Source organism: Lithobates pipiens, unplaced genomic scaffold (assembly GCF_037356315.1).
Source record: "Lithobates pipiens isolate NorthernLeopardFrog02 unplaced genomic scaffold, aLitPip1_a1.2 Scaffold_25, whole genome shotgun sequence".
Lineage (NCBI taxonomy): Eukaryota > Metazoa > Chordata > Amphibia > Anura > Ranidae > Lithobates > Lithobates pipiens.
The window spans coordinates 148,313,031-148,336,161 of record NW_027507787.1 but is presented as its reverse complement, the minus strand read 5'-3'; the positions used below and the strand labels follow the sequence as shown (position 1 = coordinate 148,336,161).

Genomic DNA, 23,131 nt, shown 5'->3' with positions numbered 1-23,131 from the left:
CACTGGTCTCACCTCCAGTCTAGTCCGGTCCACATCCCTTAGGATCTTGTTCCGAGCCCTGTTTGTTACCATCAGCATCTCATAGGGGTGAATCTGGGATAAACCAAGCAAATCATCAGTACTCACGGACTGTATGATAGAGCAGAACACCCACTTGTGCAGACGGAGGGCAAGTCATATGTGTGTGGCTGGCAGTAATGGAGGGGTGTCACTGTTGATCTCAGCCACTAGAGGGCAGCATGGAGCAATGGGGTACAGAGTACTGTCCCATCACTATTCCAGCTACTGCTAGGGGTGCAACCCTCTCCCTAAAGAAAACCCAGAGAATCATGACAGTCCTGGGGCCCCACGCCCTTATCATCACTGCCCAGTTGTTATTGTGAGAATCTTATGAATCCACAAACCAAATCAATCATGCTATGATGTCATACCGGTCTTGGAAACCCCAGAAAACAAGTAAGGGCCTGACTATGGGGCCCATTATCCCGGTAATAAAGAACTGCCAGACATGTTTGAAAACTTTTTCTTTGGAGGAATGCCAAGGCTGCCATTGCTGATGCCTCATTCTGAAAAATGATCTGGCTGCTAGGTTCACCCTTTTGCTTTGCTTTTTCAAGTCACTGATCTAGAACAAGCAAGCAGATGAGGATGTCTAACATTACTCTCATTTTCCCAATGCTTCTGCTGGGTCATTGACTCGAAAAGTATTAAAGCCAGAGAGTAAGAAAAACAGCCAGTAAATTAGCATTTTCAGAAGATGATCACTGAAGGCTCTTGTATTCCTTCCTAGGGAAATTTACATTAAGTCCACCCAAACAACTATATATACAGCAGTCCACAATCTATATGTGCTTTTTAAAGGGCACCTGTCATAAGACATATGGAAAACCATTAAAGAGACCTGTCATGTAGACTTGCTGACCTACTTCTGAAAATCGCCTGGCTGGCTCTGGTTTCAATTGCGGGGCTGGGAAAGGTATACAGCTGGTAAAACCAGAGCTCCTAATTTGCATACTACTGGTAAGATACTGATGCCAGGTAATTAGCACTTTCAGAAGATGGTCAAGCAGCAGCAGCCTACACGACGGGCCCATTCACAACTGATTTGCCTGGACTGACACCCCATAATCTAACCCAAAAATTGAACATTTCATAATAAAACCTCATAGCCTAACCCCTTGGCTACCTTCAACCCGAGAACCCCCTGAAACAGACGGCGCGCCCTTTCACCAGATCAGAGGAAGTGAAAGCCGAGGCAACCCCAAGCGCCATCCATTTCCCCCATAAGCATTGGCGCCATGTCTTGTAGTGTATAAAGGAGAACTTGCCTTTGGTTCCAACATGTTGGGCATAGAGACACCCCTATCCATTCTCATGGCGGGAACGTGACCATCGGGCAGTGACTATGTGGAGAAACATTCAGAGAAGCACCAGTTACACAGAAGCAGGGAGGGTTCACTGCGCTTCCTAAACACCAGCTCTATGGGTACACATGCAGCTATGTGGAAGTCAGGACGAGCGCACAGACAGGTCTACGCACAGAGCGCAAAGGGTTAAGGCAGGAGCTCTGTCACACTGCAGGTAAGCAGGATAAATGACTCCATCCACCCGGAATTGATATTCCAATTTTGGGGTGGCGACTAGCAGGATGGAGCACCCGTTGGTTTCGCACCTCTTTCAGGGACTCCAGCTTTGCTCAACTGCTGCAGCCATTCTCATTGCTTAGCATGTGCAGCAGGTGGAGTGAGACTCCATTGGGCTCTACTTTATGACAGCTGGAAACTAAGAGGTACAAAATGATGGAGAAGCCTCTGGATGCGTCCAGTTGCAGTCATTCCCCCAAAATGGAATTGTACTTATTTTGGGTAGTTTTACTGCTTAAGCATTCAATGTTGTCACTGCTGTACTGTGACACTGTCTGCAGTCTGCACAGGCAAGTCAATGGTCTGTCCCCATTTGCAATCATCTTTCAGTTTTCTAATGCTTTATTGTTGCACCAGCAGGCCTGCTGCCTTCCTCTGGGGCCCTGGCATGAGTGAGGAGCCCAGGCTCAGCGACATGAACAATAAAGCTGAAATGTTCTCTCCCTTTACCTGTCCCCACTGTTTTGAATCATCAGGTGGCATCAAAAAGATTATAACCGGAAGATAAAAAGAGGCACCTGTGTGTTATCATGGCACTGTACTGCTGACCAGCCGAGGGTGGCACTGCACTGTTACTAGTGAAAGATGGCACTGCATTGCTCCCAGCCAAGAATGGAATTGCACTGCTCATAGAGAAAAAAGTCACTGCACTGCTCCTAGTAAAAGATTGTAATGCATAGCTCCCAGCCACGGATGGCACTGCACTGCTCCTAGCAAAAGATGGCACTGCATAGCTCCCAGTCACGGATGGCACTGCACTGCTCCTAGCAAAAGATGGCACTGCACTGCTCCTAGCAAAAGATGACACTGCATAGCTCCCAGCCACGGATGACACTGCGCTGCTGACCACTCAAGAATGGCACTGCTGACCAGTTAAGGATGGTGCTATTCTGCTGACCAGGCCAGGATGGCACTGTACTGCTTTTTAGGCCAGGATAGCATTGGACTGATGACCAGGCCAGGGTGGCACTACAGTGCTCCTAGCAAAATATTGTAATACACAGCTCCCAGCCAAGGATGGCACTGCATTGCTCCTAGCAAAAGATAGCACTGCACGGCTGACCACCCAAGAATGGCACTGCTGACCAGTTAAGGATGGCACTGTTCTGGTGACCAGGCCAGGATGGCACTGCGCATTAGGCCATGATAGCATTGGACTGCTGAGCAGGCCAGGGTGGCACTGCAGTGCTCCTAGCAAAAGATTGTAATACACAGCTCCCAGCCACGGATGGCACTGCACTGCTCTTAGCAAAAGATGGCACTGACCCGGCCAGGATGGCAGTGCACTGCTTCTAGCAAAAGATGTGGCACTGCACTGAACTTAGCAAAAGATGGCACTGTGCTACTGACCACTCAAGAATGGCACTGCTGACCAGTTAAGGATGGCACTGTTCTGCTGACCAGCCCAGGATGACACTGCACTGCTTTTTAGGCCAGGATAGCATTGGACGGCTGACCAGGCTAGAATGGCCCTGCACTGCTCCAAGCAAAAGATAGTACTGTAGTGCTTTAAATTCACAACCCCAGATGACACTTCACTGCTGATGAAGCAAGGATGGTACTGCACTGCTCCTAGCAAAAGATGGCACTGCATAGCTCCCAGCCATGGTTGGCACTGCGCTGCTGCTAGAAAAAGATGGCACTGCTCCAAGTGAAATATAGCACTGCATTGCTATTCAGCCAATAATGTCACTTGACTGCAAGCCAAGGATGGCTCAGCACTGCTACCCAACCACACTGCACTGCGGACCAGCCAAGGATGGCACAGCTCTTCTGATCAACCAAGGATAGCACTGAAATAATCTCAGCAAAGAACGACACTGCATTGCTGTGCAGCCAAGGATGGCACTGCATTGCTGCCCAGCCAAGGATGGCATTGCATTGCTGCACAGCCAAGTAAGGCATTGCTGATCAACCTAAGATGGCACTAAACTGGCGATCCACCCAAGGATGGCACTGGACTGCTGATCACTCAAGGATGACACTACTATGCTGATCTAAAAAGGATGACACTGAACTGGTCCCAGCCAAGGGTGGCACTGCACTGTTGCACAACATCACTGAATAATGCACCAGCACACAACATTAGACCTATCAGTACTCAATACTTGTCAGCACTGCAGATAACAATTTTGCACGTTTGCTTTGGACGCTTGGAGTTCTGGATTCATATCCACTCTGCATGGAGTGTGTATCTTTCCTCCCACAATCCAAAGACATATTGGTATGTTCACTGACATCAGTACAAACTGGCTCTGCAATGTGTACACTAATGAGGCAATAGATGGTGAGCTCCTTTGGTTGCAAAGTGTGATATGTACTCTGTGAAGCTTTGCATATGTCAATGCTATACTGTATACAGTGTAAAAGTATTCATACGGCTTGACATTTTCCACATTTTGTCATGTTACTACCAAAAACCTAAATGTATTTTATTGGGATTTTATGTGATAAACCAACACAAAGTGGCACATAATTGTGAAGTGGAAGGAAAATTATAAATGGTTTTCAATTTTTTTACACGTGAATATCAGAAAAGTGTGGCATGCATTTGTATTCAGCCCCCTTTACTCTGATACCCCTAACTAAAGTCTAGTGGAAGCAATTGCCTTCAGAAGTCACCTAATTAGTAAATAGAATCCACTTGTGTGTAATTTAATCTCAGTATACACACACAGCTGTTCTGTTAAGCCCTCAGAGGTTTGTTAGAGAACCTTAGTGAACAAACAGCATCATGAAAGCCAAGGAACACACCAGACAGGTCAGGGATAAAGTTGTGGAGAAATTTAAAACAGGGTTAGGTTATAAAAAAAAATCCCAAGCTTTGAACATCTCACGGAGCACTGTTCAATCCATCATCCAAAAATGGAAAGAGTATGTCACAACTGCAAACCTACCAAGACATGGCCATCCACCTAAACTGACAGGACGGGCAAGGAGAGCATTAATCAGAGAAGAAGCCAAGAGGTCCATGGTAACTCTGGGGGAGCTGCAGAGATCCACAACTCAGGTGGGAGAATCTGTCCACAGGACAACTATTAATCGTGCACTCCACAAATCTGACCTTTATGGAAGAGTGGCAAGAAGGAAGCCATTGTTGAAAGAAAGCCATAAGAAGTTCTGTTTGCGGTTTGCGAGAAGCGGGGACAAAGCAAACATGTGGAAGAAGGTGCTCTGGTCAGATGAGAACAACACTGAACTTTTTGGCCTAAAAGCAAAACACTATGTGTGGCGAAAAACTAACACTGCACATCACCAGGAACATACCATCCCCACCATGGAACGTGGTGGTAGTCACATCATGTTGTGGGGATGCTTTTCTTCAGCGGGGACAGGGAAGCTGGTCAGAGTTGATGGGAAGATGTATGGAACAAATACAGGGCAATCTTAGAAGAAAACTTGATAAGGCTCGTTTACACTTGCTTCAAAACATGGCTTTGGGCAGGCTTTGTTAAAGCTCTCTGAATGTCAGTCAAAGCCCGTCACTAAATAAAATGGTTAGCTTACAGTCATGTTTACACCTTGTGTTTGCTTTGCTTTTGCTTTGCTTCAAAAATTACACCCCATGTCACTTTAGTGGTGCTTCAAAGCGTCTTCAAAGCCTCCATAGAAGTCTATGACAAAGCTTGCTTGAAGCACCTGCAGCTTTTGAGATGCTTTAATTCAGCTTTAGCCTTGCTTTGTTTTGGAGAAATTGCAGGTATGAGATATTCACAAACACACACTGACACAGGGAATCTGCCAAGTTTCAACAAAGCTTCAAAAGAGCATCACTAAAGCTTGACCAAAGCTTCATTGAAGCACCTATGAAGCATCAAAAACACATCATAAAAGCGTGTTGAAGGCGTTTTAATGTGTGTTGAAGCCAAAACAAGTGTAAATGAGCCTTAAATGAGACTGGGGCGGAGGTTCACCTTCCAGCAGGACAACAACCCTAAACATACAGCCAGAGATACAATGGAATGGTTTAGATCAAAGCATATCCATGTGTTAGAATGGCCCAGTCAAAGTCCAGATCTAAATCCAATTGAGACTCTGTGGCAAGACTTGAAAATTGCTGTTCACAGATGCTCTCCATCAAATCTGACAGAGCTTGAGATATTTTGAAAAGAAGATTGGGCAAAAATGTCACTCTCTAGATGTGCAAAGCTGGTAGAGACCCCAAAAAGACTTGCAGCTGTAATTGCAATGAAAGGCGGTTCTACAAAATATTGACTCCGGGAGGCTGAATACAAATGCACACCACACTTTTCACAGATTTATTTGTAAACAATTTTGAAAACCACTTATAATTTTCCTTCCACTTCACAATTATGTGCCACTTTGTGTTGGTCTATCACATAAAATCCCAATAAAATACATTTTAGGTTTTTGGTTGTAACATGACAAAATGTGGAACATGTCAAGGGGTATGAATACTTTTCCAAGGCACTGTACATAAATATGAGTAATAGATAAGCAGCGTGAAGCTGCCAAGCAAAGTGCCGCTGTGTACTGCAGAGTGAGAGTACATTATACAGTAGGTGCTGCTGTGTGACATCGGACTGTGAATCACGGCATTCCAGTGCTCCAGCCAGCAACAGCACAGTGCTATCCGGTAAGGAAGCAGAGCACAACAGGTTATATTAACCATTATATCATATAAGATGATTAGTACAAAGATTACAGGATATAATATACAACCAGAAAGCCATAATGATAATCACAGCTATACTCAGCAGATAACAATGCAAAACACCCAGGTGGAAAGCATCAGATGGAATTGCTGAATCATAGGCTGCATACTATTAGCTCTGGAGCAATGATGTCACTTGTAGTGAAGCTTAATAACTTCAGCTTCACTGCCCCAGAACTAATACTTGGCCTGGGAACCAGAGCAGAATAAGGTATTTTTTAAGGTGAACCTTTCACCAATAAAACAGTGCTAAAACACGCCACACTTCACCAATTACAGTCAATGTTTCCGCCGGGTGTATCATTAGCAGCACTAAGATGAAGAATTGTTATCTCCAGAGTCCAGGCACAGAGCAATGCCTGGGGCTGCTGACTCCATGCAAGCTGTCTGATGTACAAATGGATACTTTAATAGAAATCACAAATTTTTCACTGCTGACTACTCATGGATGTACTAATAACGAAATGGGATGTAGAAAAACAAGTAAAAGTGAATTCTGCATTATTGGCATTTGCTAGTTCTGTAATCTTGTCTTAGGTGTGAAAGATTAAGAAATAAAACGTATTAAACTGTCAGACTGAAAACAGTGACCATGCAGTAACATAAACACATAATGTAAAAGGTTTTTGAGGACAAATAGTTGATACAGTGTTATTCATTTCTATGCATTTCAGCTGCTGTGTGCATGAATTCCCCTGGTGTGCCAAACATAAAAAGATGATGAATAATAAAAATATATACACACAATATATATATATACATACATGAAGTGTTTATATATATTTACATGAAGTGTTTAATATAAAGCAGTGGTGTTTTTTTTTTAACACAAAGACAGATGGGGACAGACAGATCATTTCTGGGGACAGACAGACAGACAGACAGGTATCATTCCTACCCTACTAAAGTACATTCATCAGTGCAAATCTCATACACACCACATGGGGGCAGACTGGAGCAGAGGTTAGGCATATATCACCACACTGCCCCCTTTCAGTATAACATCCTAGGGGCGAGGGGGCACCTACCTGAAAATCTGTAGGGGGGGAAACAGAGAATATAGTCATTAGCTCTCATTATAGATCTCTTTATTATTATGTTTTTTTTTTAACTCTGTATACTACTTTTAAGTGTTTTTATATAGTGCTGCTGCTTACCTCGAACATCACTGCTTATGTCCCCGTAACTGTCATACTGCGCAAAATCCGTGGACACCGGCTGCAGCAAAAGAGGGAAAAGTCACTGATTTTGTACAGACAGGGAGTTCGCTGTTTTATTTTAAGATGAAGTAAATATACTATGAATATTAAACAAAGTATATTTAAAGCCAAACATTTCTTTTTATAGTTTTGGGTGGAGTCGAAAACAGTTAAGTGGATACAGAAACCTGTCTGGTTTTTATTGTTCCTATTTATCATATATTGTATGTAAATATAAAAAGGGGAAATTTGCACTACTAATAGCAAACAGCTGCCAACATCAGCAATAAGACTAATTGCAATGGAATATAAAAAAAAACGAAAAGATGCAGCGCTAAGTATATATATATATATATATATATATATATATATATATATATACCCTGGAATGTTATCCGGGGATGTGAACCAAACTAAGAGGAGCTTAGATAAAAGTGTCAGTGGCATATACAGTCAGTGAGGGAACTGAAAATAAAACAATAATGAAAAAAAAAACAATCAAAATGGTGACACAACCATGTGTGCAGTGCTAACTGCATATATATTCAAGGAGTAACCCTAATGCTATGTAGGCAGTGAAACCTAATGCGATACTCAAAACAAAATATATAGACCTATGATGGCCACAAAATATCTCATAAATGATACCCTCTATATAATGAACATAGTTCAAAATGGTAACATAAAAGTTACTCAGATGTAAATAAAGTTCATCATATGATGTTCAATCCCTTAAACATGATACCAAGAGGAGAAATCGCATGGGAAATAGCAATGAAACTGGATAAAAAACAAGCTGATGTTCGCACACGACACCTGGGAACGTGCCTCCAACACCAGGGGAAATGGGTGGGTACTCTTACCTCAGGGAACCCATCAGTCTACGGCAGACCTGTCAGTGTATCTGACAGGTTGGTACGGGCAAGCAGATACACCGACAGGAAGAATCAATGGCCTTTAACTGTGGTATACAGATCATCTAAAAAGGTATATAGTGGCAATATTTTAATGTAAAAAGATTTATAAACTGTGGGGACTGTGGGGGTGGGGGGGTTGGGCGGATGAACTATTTTCATATTACTGGGTTTAGTAACACTTTAAGTGAACTTTAGGATGCCATAAACCATACTGCCATTTGGTGATCCAGGACCAAGGTTTGGGATCACATGCTGAGATCTACATAACAAAGCTGAACTCCGGCCTTTTAGGTTTCTGTAAAGTCATGTCTATCCTGACCGTGGTAAAAATAGCGGTTTATGGAGGCGGTGAAGAAATGGGTCACACGGGACATTGATCGGAGCACACTGTGAGCTGACATTTCACAGGAAGGTCTGGCTGTCCTCATAGGAAAGTTATAGCTTGTTAGTATAAATACTACATAAATATTACATAAAAGTCAATGCAGATCCCATGCCTGCCTAATCATTGCTAATTGGCTACATTGTAGCAATATGTAAACACTGAGAAATGCTTCCTCCTCTGCCCCTTGTATAATGAGCCCAGTCATTTAACCCCTTCCTGTCAGCCCCACAAAGTGGGTTGTAATGCCCAGTAGGTGGCTTCTGTATGTTGTGCAGTGGCGTTGCTATGGGGGTGCCGCCCACACCTGGGTGAAAGCCGCAGATGGCTGATACCATCCTGAGGGCGGCGTCTAGGGAAGGGTGCTGGGTCCCGGAGGTAGGGCTTTTTTCAGCCAGAACACACCAATCGCTCATTGAGTGCTGGTGTATGTCGGAGCACTGGGTCTGTGCTGACAGAGGGGGGTCTATACTGAGGGGGAGGGGTCTATACTGAGGTAGGGGGTCTGTACAGAGGGAGGGGGTCTATACTGAGGGGGGCTGTACTTAGTTAAGGGGGGGGGTCTGTACTGGGGGAAGGGGGTCTGTACTGAGGGAGGACTATAGTTAGTGGTGATGGGTAACACCATGTTTTACTGCACCGGATGACACCAACCCTAGTGATGCCACTGATCTTGTGTGCCATGATCGGCTTACACAGCAGTCACATGATGGGAAGTCTGTCCCGCTGGATCCCACTCAGAAGCATTCAGCCTGTCTATGGTCTGCATTGTACGTTGCAGTCAGCATACAGTATATAGACCAGTACTGAGAATTAACAAGGTGTCAGATATCCCTCTGTATGTGCATTCTGCTTTTCTCAATTGACTTGCTGGGATCACATGAGATGGGAGATAGTATGCTGGGTTTGCTTTCTTCCAGAAGCTGTTTCACCCAATTATATGGGTACTCCATAATATTTTAGAGTGCAGTACAGAAATCATTATTTATGGTCCCTGACACTGTAGACATGAAGGCCTCATGCACACAGGATTTTTGTTTCCTTCCCCTGGACACCTTTGCTCCAGAGGAGGAAAAAGCAGCTAAAAAATGTGCCTAAAGCCATGTTTTGTAAGCGCGTTTAGGCACGTCAAGCATATGGGCATTAATTTATTCCATTGGCCAGAACGTTAATTTATTCTGCCCAATTTTAATGAATGATCACTCAAGCGCTAAGCGCATCTAGTGTTTGCACGCATTTATCCCGCTCTTCAGCTCCTCTACTCAACGCGCTGGCGATGCATTCATTTTTTCTTCTATGCTTGGAAACGCCTATGTGTCCATGGACATATAGGGATTGATTTACTAAAGGGAAAAAGACTAGTTGCTCCAGAGCTTAGTAAATTAGCAGAAACTCTGCTGACTGCCATCATCCAATCATGTGCAAGCAAAAATGCTGTTTTAAAAAAAAAAATTCCCTGCACCTGATTGGGTACCCTTTGTAAAGTGAAGCTTAACCTCATCTGGGGAAGGCCATCTAACACGGGCAGAGTAACCGACCTGCACATGCTCAGTTGTGTCTTTTATGCTGGAGAGAACATTTACTTGTTCTCAGAGCTAGTCAGGTCACATAACGACATCACATATGTAGGCGTGTATACAGGCTGAAGTGGAAATCTCCTCCTTCCGGAACTCTCAGTACTGGAGAAACTCTGCAGTTTATCATGTAATCATGGTATACAGATCATCCAAAAAGGTATATAGTGGCAGTATTTGAATGTAAAAAGAAGATTTGTAAGCTGTGGGTACTATGGGGGGCGGATGAACTATTTTCACATTATTGGGTTTAGTAACACTAAAGGACTTTAGGATGCCATAAACCATACTGCCATTTGGTGATCCAGGGCCAAGGTTTGGGATCACATGCTGAGATCTACATAACAAAGCTTAACTCCGGCCTTTTAGGTTTCTGTAAAGTCATGTCTATCCTGACCGTGGTAAAAATAGTGGTTTATGGAGGCGGTGAAGAAATGGGTCACACGGGACATTGATCGGAGCACACTGTGAGCTGACATTTCACAGGAAGGTCTGGCTGTCATCATAGGAAAGTTACAGCTTGTTAGTATAAATATTACATAAATATTACATAAAAGTCAGTGCAGATCCCATGTCTGCCTAATCATTGCTAATTGGCTACATTGTAAACACCAAGAAACGCTTCCTCCTCTGCCCCTTGTATAATGATCCCAGTCATTTAACCCCTGCCGGTCAGCCCCCCTAAGTGGGTTGTAATGCCCGGTAGGTGGCGTGGCTTCTGTATCTTGTGCAGTGGCGTTGCTATGGGGGTGAGGCCGCAGATGGGTGATACCATTCCGAGGAGGGCGTCTAGGCGAGGGTTCTGGGTCCCGGAGGCAGGGCTTTTTTCAGCTCATTGAGTGCTGGTGTCTGGTGGGGCACTGGGTCTGTACTGGATGGGGGGGGGGTCTATAATGATGGAGGGGGTCTGTACTGAGGTAGGGGGCCTATACTGATGGAGAGGGGTCTGTACTGAGGAAGAGGGGCCTATACTGGGGGTGAGTCTATACTGATGGAGGGCGTCTATACTGATGGAGGGTCTATACTGGGGGTTCTATACTGAAGGGGGGGTATATACTGAAGGGGGGTCTATACTGAGGTAAGGGGTCTGTACAAAGGGAGGGAGTCTATACTGAGGGGAGCTGTACTTAGTGGAGGGGGGGTCTGTACTGGGGGAGGGGGGTCTGCACTAAGGGGGGACTATAGTTGGTGGAGGTGGGTGACACCATGTTTTACCGCACCGGATGACACAAACCCTAGTGACGCCACTGATATTGTGTGCCATGATTGGCTTTCACAGCAGTCACATTATGGGAAGTCTGTCCCGCTGGCTCCCACTCAGAAGCATTCAGCTTGTCTATGGCATACAGTATATAGACCAGTACTGAGAATAATCAAGGTGTCAGATATCCCTCTGTGTGTGCATTTTGTTTTTCACAATTGGCTTGCTGGGATCACAGAAGCTGTTTCACCCAATTATATGGTACTCCATAATATTTGAGAGTGTAGTACAGACATTTTTATTGTTCCTGAACCTCATGCACACAGGATTTTGTCTTTGCTCCAGAGGAGGAAAAAAAATGTGCCTAAAGCTGTGTTTTGTAAGCGCGTTTAGGCACATCAAGCATATGGCCATTCATTTATTCCATTGGCCAGAATGTTAATTTATTCTGGCCAATTTTAATGAATAATCACTGAAATGCTAAGCGCATCTTGTGTTTAGGCACGTTTACACGCGTTTATCTCGCTCTTCAGCTCCTCTACTCAGCGTGCTGGTGGTGTGTTCTTATTTTCTTCTAATATGCTTGGAAACACCTATGTCCATAGATACATAGAGGTTGATTAACTAAAGGGAAAAAGACTGTGCACTTTGCTAAGTGTAGTTGCGCCAGAGCTTAGTAAATGCGCAGAAACTCTGCTGACTTCCATCATCCAATGTGCAAGCAAAAATGATTTTTTTAAAGAAATTTCCCTGCACCTGAATGGGTACTCTGCAAAGTGAAGCTTTACCTCATTTACTAAGCTCTGGAGCAACTGCACTTGTAGAGGGCAAATGCACTTTGCAAAGTGCACAGTCTAGTTGCCTTTAGTAAATCAACCCTGTAGGCTAATATAGAGGTGCGTTTACAGGTAGAAAAAAAAGAGGAAATGCCAAAAGCCTGTAAAAGTGGCGATTTTTTGCCCTGTGTGCATGAGGCCTTAATCAAACAGAGATCCTGGTTGTCCTCAGTTTCAGACTGCAGAAAGGAAGAATATAAACAATGTTTTGTTTACATTGGTTTGGATCTGTGATAACCAACCTCAAAGCACAGGGAAAGAGAAGGCAGCGCTAAATTGTTATATTTCCAAACTTGCCTGTTATCTTTGGCTAAAAAAGTGCACTAAACATGAAATACCATTATGTCCATGACATTTATAATTTGCATAGGTAAAGTACCGACTTCTCAAAAACAGGGCTTTGTTAACCACTTCAATACTGGGCACTTCCCCCCTTCCTGCCCAGACCAATTTTAAGCTTTCACCGCTGTCACATTTTGAATGACAATTGTGCGGTCATGTAACAGTGTACCCAAACAACTTTTTTTATCATTATTTTCCCACAAATAGAGCTTTCTTTTGGTGATAGTCGATCACCACTGGTTTATTTTTTTGCACTACAAATAAAAAAAAGACAGAAAATTTTGAAAAAAAAATAAAAGTTTGTCTTTGTTTCTGTTACAAAACTTTGTAAATAAGTAAATTTTCTCTTTCACTGATGGGCATTGATGAGGCAGTACTGATTGGCACTGATGAGGTGGCACTAATGATGAGGCACTTACATGCAGCATTGGTGGGTACTGATAGGTGTCACTGATAAGCAGCACTAATGGGCACTGAAAGGTGGCTCTGATATGCAGCACTGATGGGCAGTAATAGGCAACACTGATAAGCAGCACTGGGCACTGATAGATGGCACCGATAGGTGGCACTGGTGGGCACTTATTGAAACTGATGGGCAGCACTGATAGATGGTACTGTTAGGCAGCACTGACCAGGAAGCACTGGCAGGCATCACTGATGCACACCTGGTGGTCTTGGATGGGCATCCCTGGTGGTACTGGGTGGTCATCCTCGATGGGTCTGTACTGATAATCGATGCTCTGACACCCCCCTCCCCCCTTCAGGAGAGCAGCCAATCACCTCTCCTTTACTCATGCATGTCAGTGGAGGAAAAGACGATAAACGGCTCTTTATATTTATACTATGATCAGCTGTGATTGGACACAGGTGATCTCATGGTAAACAGCCTACATCAGAGGCTCTTCACCAAGATTGGAGATACGGCGTGTCGGACCGACACACCACAGCACAGATCGCCGTGCTAGTGGCTTATCCTGCTGGATGTCATATGATGCCCAGTCAGGATAACTGAACCACTTTTCGGCCATTATTCTGCATAGGGAGGACGGGAAGTGGTAAAGTAAACTATTATGAAACATGCAAACTATTCACATTAATTCTTCTTACCCGATGGAGGCCATTCCGACCGTACCCTGGAAGAGAGGAAGTCTTGGATACATCGGTGTGGAGAGCTGCAGTGAGAATCATTAATCTTAAGTATTTGTGAATCATCTTTTGTGCAGAAAATGTTAAAAAAAAAAAAAAATTTGTAAAAAAAAAAAAAAAAAAAGAAGTTATCCGTAAAACAACTTTTCAATAAAAAATTAACAAAAGCATTAAAATTTTTGGAATAAATAAAACATTTTTTCTGTAGAACATTGAGGGTAGAGGGGGAGAGCTGCAATGTCTCATAATGCCTCGGTATAAATTCCATGTATCAGAACATCAGTCTAAGTATATCTAGTTTATCACATTCACCTGGACTTGGTCTGTAATGTTAAAGACGATTCAGTTTATCCATTGCACATCTTCAGTTCTAATGAGCGTCAGGAGGATACCTCATCATTTATATCCACACAGGTAGCACAGACACCTTCATCCAATCACCATGGAATGTGTAGATGTTGATTGTCCAAGAACAGGTTGGACAATCAACACCTACAACAGGGGTATCACATTAAAATTCACGTCAGGTCCGATCAGCAAAATTTTCATCCAGTAGTGGTCAGAATCTCATGTTTGTCTTATTAGTCAGCCCCCATTCGAATCACAGTCGCACATTTACACCACAGCCCAATCTTTAACAACACAGCCCCCTTTACATCAGTGCCCCCTTCACATAGCGGTCCACTCTTTACATAAGGCCTCTTATCAGCACAGCTCCCCTTCCTTTACATCAATATGCTTGTTCCTCCCCCTCCCATCCTACCTTTCTTAGCAGATAGCGGGAGGTACCATCGGTCTGGACTGATAGCGACAGCTTCCCAATTTCTTCTGTTAACAAGTTGGTGATTGGTTTCCAGGACAGCCCCACATCGTAGCAACCAACCGGCTGCTTGTTTACTTGAAAAGTGAAGCAGCTCCCACTCTAGATGCAGATCGGTGGTGCATCTAGATGGTGCGGCACTGGTGGTCTGAACAGGACTGTCACTCGGTCCGTGTCCGTACCGTGGTCCGCCATTTAGAGATGCCTGATCTACAAGAACCCTTCCAGTTGTTGGACAATGTTGATTGATGTTGAAGGTGTTTTGTAGCTTTTCCAAGCCACTTCTTTAGTTCTAATGAGTATAAGGAAGATACCCCAACATTTCCACACAGGTATCTCCATCACCTTCATCCAATCGTCATGGAATGCGTCAAGGCAGATCCCGATTGTCCAAGATAATGAAAGATGGCATGAAAAATGTGGAATCATCCTGTTCTAGTTACATAATCCCATCCTTGGTGTCAGGAAGGTTGGTTGAAGGTGTAAATTGTTCTCAAAATTCCAGGTTCAGAGAAGTTAAATTGATTGTAAACGATCCCCTTGTAAAACAACCCATTCAGTTTAAAATAGAAATAAAAGGCAAAACGTTTGTCTAAAAATGCATTAGAAATACCTTCCCCCCCCCCTTTTTTTTATAAGCGATCACATTCCATCAGTTCCCAGCTGCATAAGAGCTGGGGGAGAAGAAGCAGTAGCACACTGAGCTTTTCAGTGAATAGCTGTGCAGTGGGGGTGGATGTGTGCCAAAATAAGTCTGATCATTGGAGAAGAATACACACAGTTCCCAGCATAGCTAGAGAACTGACTGTGGTGTGCTCTCATGCTTAGTGTGGTCAGTTTAAAAAAAAAAATGAAGACAGAGGGACTGGCAGGTACACCAGGGATTTCACAGAAAGGAAGCAATACAATGAGAACAGGATATTTTCTCATACAAGCACATGGTACAGCAGCCACATATCAGAAATATGAAGTGTTGGGGTAACAAACAGTTTAAAGTGGCAGTAAATTCATCCACAAAACTTGTGGAATGCAGTATAGACCTTACAAAATAGTTTTGTCTTCCATTCCGTCCTATGAATTACTCCCCTCCATGTTTTCTTACTTTTTTTCTGCTTATTTTTGGTTCACAGCTTCCCAGGCAAAGCCTGCCCCATTTTAACTGATGTTTTCCGCGTCTATGCTGGAGTTTACTTTCGCCCACTGCGACTGTGCTGCCCGAAGTCTTGCGCATGTGCAATAAATATTAGCCAAGCCTCATTTTCTTACTGGGATTACTATGGCAACACTCCTGCCATCTTGCTTGTCCAGTGATTGGCACTGATGTTTACACCCCTAGTAACGTAGAAAGTCACATGGGGTTATTGAGGAAGTTATGAATGGACATGTACTCTCATGGTATTGCAACGCAATGCCACTGAGAGTGAATGACATAGGCACAGCACAGAACAGAAAGGAGTAACGGCACAGAGAGCGTGCCGTCAATCGGGAAAACACGCGGTGGTGACTTGAAGATCACTCTTTTTACACAGAACGGCACACGTTAGAAAGATTAAAGAAAGAAAAACAAAAACAAACAAACACCAAAAGCATTAATATTCTTTAAATTATCTTTTTTTTTAAACTTACCAGAAACGCCTGTTGCTAGGCAGTCTTCCTAATCTGCCTCTTCCTACTCCATGGTGATCTTCAGTCTTCTCTACTCCTCGCGTTGTCTTCCGGGGAATGGGGCGCGACGTGTTCTGGGAAATGTGTGTGTCCCAGAACACAGCGCGCCCCATTCACAAAGCGCCACGTGACTCGCGCATGCGCAGTAGGAAACGGTGAAGCCGCAATGTTCCACTGCCTATTTCCCTTAGTGAGGATGGTGGTGCACAATATGAGGGACATATCGGTCTCGGCGGAGCCGACATCGCGGGCACCCTGGACAGGTAAGTGTCCTTGTTAAAAGTCAGCAGCTTCAGTGTTTGTAGCTGCTGACTTTTTTTTTTTTTAAATTCTGCTGGAACACCCCTTTAAAGGGCCATTTTTTGCAATACGGCACTGTGTCATTTTAACTGACAATTGCGCGGTTGTGCGATGCTGTACCCAAACAAAATTGTCATTCTTTTTTCCCTACAAATAGAGCTTTATTTTGGTGGTATTTGATCACCTCTGCAGTTTTTATTTTTTGCGTTAAAAACAAAAAAAGAGCGACAATTTTGAAAAAAAAAAATAATAATTTTTTTTTCACTATAATAAATATCCCAGGGATTTAAAAAAAAAAGAAACACAAATTTCTTCATCAGTTTAGGCCAATATATATTCTTCTACGTATTTTTGGCAAAAAAAAAATGCAATAAGCGTATATTGATTGGTTTGAGCAAAAGTTATAGCATCTACAAAATAGTGGACAGATTTATGGCATTTTTATTATTATTTTTTTGTTTTACTAGTAAAGGCAGTGATCTGCGATTTTTAGCGGAACTTGCGATGGACAGATCAGACACTTGACACTTTTTTGGGACCATTGACATTTATACAGCCATCAGAACTATAAAAATGCACTGATTATTGTGTAAATGTCACAGGAAGGGAAGGGGTTAACACTAGGGGGTGATCAAGGGATTAAATGTGTTCCCTCGTGAGTGTTTCTAACTGTGGGGGGATGGGACTGAGTGGAGGAGGAGACATATCGCTGTTTTTAATTACTACGAAGAGCAGATCTGTCTCTTCCCGCCTGTCAGAATGAGGATTTGTGTGTTTACATACACAAATCCCCATTCTGGCTCTTGTGCCCATGACTGTGGAGCATGCCTGCCCGCCATGCGCATCGGGTCTCCTGCTGTGCAGTGGGCACGCGCCCCTGCTATGGCTCTTAAAGGAGCCAACGTAAGGGTACCTCAATTTGCAGGAACGAACCACTTTGCTGACGTATATGTGTGTGAGCCGGTGAAGTGGTTAATGATTACAATGGAAAAAAGTATAATAGTTGCGTTTACTACCACTTTAATACTGGGGTATGCGCTTGACGCTCATTAGAATGCAGAAGTGGCTTGGATAAATTATGAAAGTCTTCAACATTACAGAAAAAGTCCAGCTGAATGTGAATAACTAATACTAGATACACTACATTACACGCACATGAAGTTTAATGACATCCCAGTCTGAGTCTGTAGGGTTCAATATTGAGGTGGCCCACCCTTTGCAGCTATAACAGTTTCAACTCTTCTGGGAAAGCTGTCCACAAGGTTTGTGTCTATGGGAATGTTTGAGCACTGATGTGGACGAGAATGCCTGGCTCGCAGTCTCCACTCTCCACTCTAATTCATCCCAAAGATGTTCGGATTGAGGTGCAAGTCAGTGAAGTTCCTCCACCCCAAAATCGCTCGTCCATGTCTTTATGGACCTTGCTGTGTGCACTGGTCCAAATCATTGGATGGAGGGGGGATTATGGTGTGGGGTTGTTTTTCAGGGTTTGGGCTTGGCCCCTTAGTTCCAATGAAGTGAACTCTTAACGCGTAAGTAAAGCAAGACATTTTGGACAATTTAATGCTCCCAACTTTGTGGAAACAGTTTGGGGGTGGCCCTTCCTGTTCCAACATGCCTGCACACCAGTGCACAAAGCAAGGTCCATATAGACATGGATGAGCGAGTTTGGGATAGAGGAACTTGACTGGCCTGCACAGAGTCCTGACCTCAACCTGATAAAACACCATTGGGATGGATTACAGCAGAGACTGCAAGCCAGGCTGTCTCGTGCAACATCAGTGCCTGACCTCACAAATGCACTTCTAGAAGAATGGTCAAACATTCCCATAGACACACTCCTAAACCTTGTGGACAGCCTTCCCAGAAGAGTTGAAGCTCTTATAGCTGCAAAGGGTGGGCCAACTCCATATTGAACCGAACGGACTAAGACTGGGATGCCATTAAAGTTCATGTGTGTGTAAAGGCAGGCGTCACAATATTTTAGGTAATATAGTAAATATTATGACCTGGGTAAATGAGAACCTTAACAGACAATCTAAATATATAATTGAAATAAGAGCGCACAGAACTGAACGGCGACTTACAAGACAGGACCGAGGGGTCGTATCGGCCGGCAGAGTGCGGTCTCTCTCGGCTCTCCTTCTCCTCCTTCAGTATCAGCTGACCCAGACCTGAATTCAGCTAAAAATGCAACCACATCAGACATCAGGTATGAAAACAGTTTAGGAATAGTTGATAATGTTTTGGAAACATTCATAGAAAACGTACTGTAACTGCTGATTTGCTACTGTATAACAAGGGCCATGTCCGACGTTTTTTATAGCAGTGATTAATTTCTGCTACAAATCACAAATGCCAATGAATAACAGCGATGTATTGCAAGCAAACAGTTTGCTGGCTATTTGTTGCTGATACGAGTTCCACTAGTGCTACAGCATTGGGTTAGTGTGCTCTGCTTCAAAATACTTTCCTTTTCTGATTTGTATCGAAGCCATAGAGGTGAATGCAGAGGGATCACTGCTGGTGAGCCGGCGTTAAAGGCTAAGTTCACCTTATCTATTTTTTATATACCAGCTCCCCTATGTACCAATATAGTATTAATGTACTTCTTTTGCAAAAATAAAACAAATTTCCATTAATTCTACACACGCTTACCTCACGGCTCAATTACTTCTGCCATACTTCCTGGACTTTAGGTCATGACACAGGAAAGAGTTGACCAGCTGATCTCATTAGCACACACCCTGCATCATCTACCCTCAGATGGCCAACTCCTTCCAGTGTCATGACCTAAAATCTGACCACGAAGTAAGGCAAAAGTAATGGATAAGTGTTTTTAACCACTTTGGCCCCCGGAAGGATTTACCCCCTTAACCGCTTGCCGACCAGCCCCTGTACTTTTACGTCAGTAGAAATGCACGGCTGGGCAAAGTAACGTACCCGTACGTTACTTTGAATTTCCCGCCGTGCTCACGCGCGCCTGCCGCGAGCTCCGTGACCATGCGATCGCATCACGAAACTGAAGAACGGGGAGATGCCGATGTAAACACAGCATATCCCTGTTCTGTCTAGTGACAGGACACTGATCGTCTGCTTCCCTGTCATCAGCAGCAGCGATCAGTGTCATGTCACTGCTAGCCCATCCCTCAGACAGTTAGAATCACTCCACAGGACACACTTAACCCCTACCCTGCCCGCTAGTGGTTAACCCCTTCACTGCCAGTGAAATTTTTACAGTAATCAATGCAATTTTATAGCATTGATCGCTGTATTAATGCCAATGGTCCCAAAAATGTGTCCAAAATTGTCCGATGTGTCCGCCATAATGTCGCTGTCATGATAAAAATCACTGATGGCCACAATTACTATTTTATAGACGCTATAACTTTTGCGCAGACCAATCAATAAACGCTTATTGCTATTTTTTTTTACCAAAACTATGTTGAAGAATAAGTATTGGCCTAAACTGAGGGAAATTTTTTTTTTTTTTTTATATTTTTTGGGGATATTTATTATAGCAAAAAGAAAAAACGCATTGGTGATCAAATACCACCAAAAGAAAGCTCTATTTGTGGGAAAAAAAGGATGTCAATTTTGTTTGGGAGCAATGTCACATGACCACGTAATTGTCAGTTAAAGCGACGCAGTGCCAAATCGCAAAAAGTGCTCTGGTCTTTGGCCAGCTAAATGGTCCGGGGCTTAAGTGGTTAATGACCAGACCCTTTTTTGCGATACGGCACTGCGTTGCTTTAACAGACAATTGTGCAGTCATGCAACATTGTACACAAACAAAATTTATGTCCTGACAATTGAAAAAAACGAACTATATTTTTAACTTTTTGCTCTAATAAATATCCCCCTCAAAAAAATTTTACAAAATTTCTTCATCAGTTTAGGCCAAAATGTATTCCTCTACATATTTTTGGTAAAAATAAAACCCAATAAGCGTATATTGATTGGTTTAAAGTTATAGCGTCTACAAAATACGGGATATATTTATGGCATTTTTATTATTAATTTTGTTTTTTATTAGTAATATCAGCGATTTTTAGCGGGGCTGCGACATTGCGGCGGAAAGAGCGACCGCTGTACACCTATGGCCATTTAGGCAGCTGTGCCAACCTGCTGCAGTATGACAGCGGATGGTCGGCAAGCGGTTAAACAGCTATGAACACAGTGAGATAAGCCTGTGTAGAATTAGCGTAAAGCAGTTTTATTTTTGCAAAATAAGTACATTAGACCCCTTTCACACCGCTGAGCCTTTAGCGTCGGTGGTAAAACGCCGCTATTTTTAGTGGCGTTTTACCGTCGGATTTGCGGTGCATTTCGGCCGATAGCGGGGCGCTTTTACCTCCGCTAGCGGCCGAGTAAGGGTTAAAACCGCCCGAAATACGCCGCAGTAGTGGCGTTTTGCCGGCGGTATAGCCGCGCAGCCCCATTGATTTCAATGGGGAGCAGCGGTGGAGGAGCGGTAAACACACCGCTCCAAAGAAGCTGCTGGCAGGACTTTTAGGTAAGGAAAGGTGAACTTAGCCTTCAATCCTGAGCTGTTGCCTATACAGTATGCAAGTATTGATCTGTGATGGGAGCGCGCTCATTTGGCACTCCCAGCACAGTGTCCAAGCTTTCACTGACAGCTCCCGGTCACTGTTTCCAATCAGGAGCTGTAAACGAGCTCTAAACTGTGCGCTCACTGTGACAGCCAGTCACAGCAATCACATGATCAGTATGGCAGCCCCCAGCGGTACATACCAGTTAAAGGGCCAGCAGCAAGGGGTTAAATGTAAATATCAGTAAAATGTTGCTCTTCGATGGCTTTAAGGGTGAACTCCAGTCTGCTTATATATTCATTAAAGCCCAAAAACAAAGATCTAATATCAGTCCTCAGATGTGGTGACTGCATTAGTATTCTTTTTTTTCCAGGATTTTTTCTCTTTATTTTCATTTGGTGATCCAGCCAGTAACACACTTCTTGTCCTAGGGTGACAATGTTCACACACGGTATTGTGTCTATGGAAGAGCTTCATTGTCACCCTAAGGCAGGACAGCAGAACAACCCCCCTCCTCATCTCTATAAAGCTTCATGTACACTTGGCCGTGATGTACCACGGTCGTAGGAAAACGCAAAACACGGCAAAATTGCATTTTAAGGACAGCAGTCAAAACCTTCCTATCCTGAACATGATTTTTCCACGTTCAGGAGAGGCAGGTTGAGGTAGGTTGAACCACCCATAACCACAGAAGCTCCTAAACGATATTAAAAGCCTATGTGTACATTGAAACAGGCTTTTATGGAGTTTAGTTTAGGAGCTTTGGCAAAAAAAAAAAAAAAATACGTCAATGGCGCCTAAACTCAAGTTTAGGTGCTGTAGTGTACATGAAGACTAACATGGGGCGGGGGGATGTCTGTAGCCCATAGAGATAACTGGGAACAATGGAACTGATATATCCACTCACACGATTTCTGGCAGGATAAACCCATCTTTTTTATATACGGATTATTTCATTTTCTATACTAGTTGTATTTATTTCCTTTTAAAAGAGACTAAAGTAGAACTATAGGCATTTTTTTTTTCATTTTGGCTAAAGTAAGGGAGGGTTATAATGCCTTTCAGATTTTATTCCCAATGTCCCATTGCAAAGATTTCGCTTCACTTTGTGTCCCATAGACAAACAGGAAGTGAGAGGAAATCACTGCAAATGAAGGGAATTCCTTGGGGATCCCCAGATCATCAGAACTAGTGTCCCCATTGGAAGATTTCCCCTCTATTACTTTTCTGGGGACAACCCAAAATTTGGGATTTTCTTTCACTTTGACTATCAATGATAACTGAAAACAGAACAAATAGAAAGGGCGGATCTCCTTAATGGGGACACAGACAACAATAAAAACCAACAGATGTTCTAATCCCTCTGCACTCTATCCAAGACAAAAAAAGGTTTGCCTTTAGTTATACTTTAAGCAATCGATTTACATGGGCTCTCTCACCTTCATTAACTGCTCCTCCTGCAGCTGGCGACGTTTTAACAGTTCCTCGTCCTCTTCATCCCGGCCGCTCGATCGCCTCCTGGGGTCACCTAATCCACGAAAATAATATGACAATGAACTTTCTAATATAGTTACCATGCGCTTAGCCAACAGTGGTCCAGACTGTCTATTGACAAGGAAGTAGGATGCCCCCTGCCATTGGCTGAGAGCGCTGATTGGATGCTGCTTGGCAGACATTTTTCGGTTATGCCCCTTTGACAGAAGTCAAACGAACAGCCAGCTTCTGTCGAACTGTACACATGGGCAGAATGCTGCCAGTTCAATAGAAACCTCCTGATATTCGTCCCGTTTGTATGGCCCTTAAGTGTCATTTATGTCTGCTGCTTAGTTTCCTCTGCTATCAGTATGAATCACTTCTGACAAGTTTTCCTGACACCAA

At 43.5% G+C, this 23,131-nt stretch overlaps 1 protein-coding gene across 31 annotated transcripts in view; it reads right to left on the bottom strand.

The window, feature by feature from the left end:
- ABLIM1 (actin binding LIM protein 1) overlaps positions 1–23,131 on the bottom strand; it is a 472,724-nt gene that overhangs the window by 6,934 nt on the left and 442,659 nt on the right. For 29 of the 31 annotated variants that reach the window (XM_077454959.1, XM_077454952.1, XM_077454943.1 and 26 more), the window contains 5 exons: positions 22,693–22,781; positions 18,788–18,884; positions 13,877–13,941; positions 7,476–7,536; positions 7,257–7,354 (listed from right to left, as the gene is read on the bottom strand). In XM_077454959.1, coding sequence (XP_077311085.1) covers positions 7,257–7,354; positions 7,476–7,536; positions 13,877–13,941; positions 18,788–18,884; positions 22,693–22,781 — 410 coding nt within the window. Of the gene's footprint in view, positions 1–12; positions 94–1,328; positions 1,404–7,256; positions 7,355–7,475; positions 7,537–13,876; positions 13,942–18,787; positions 18,885–22,692; positions 22,782–23,131 lie in introns of all 31 variants that reach the window. The other 2 variants (XM_077454969.1, XM_077454951.1) reach the window with 2 other exon arrangements.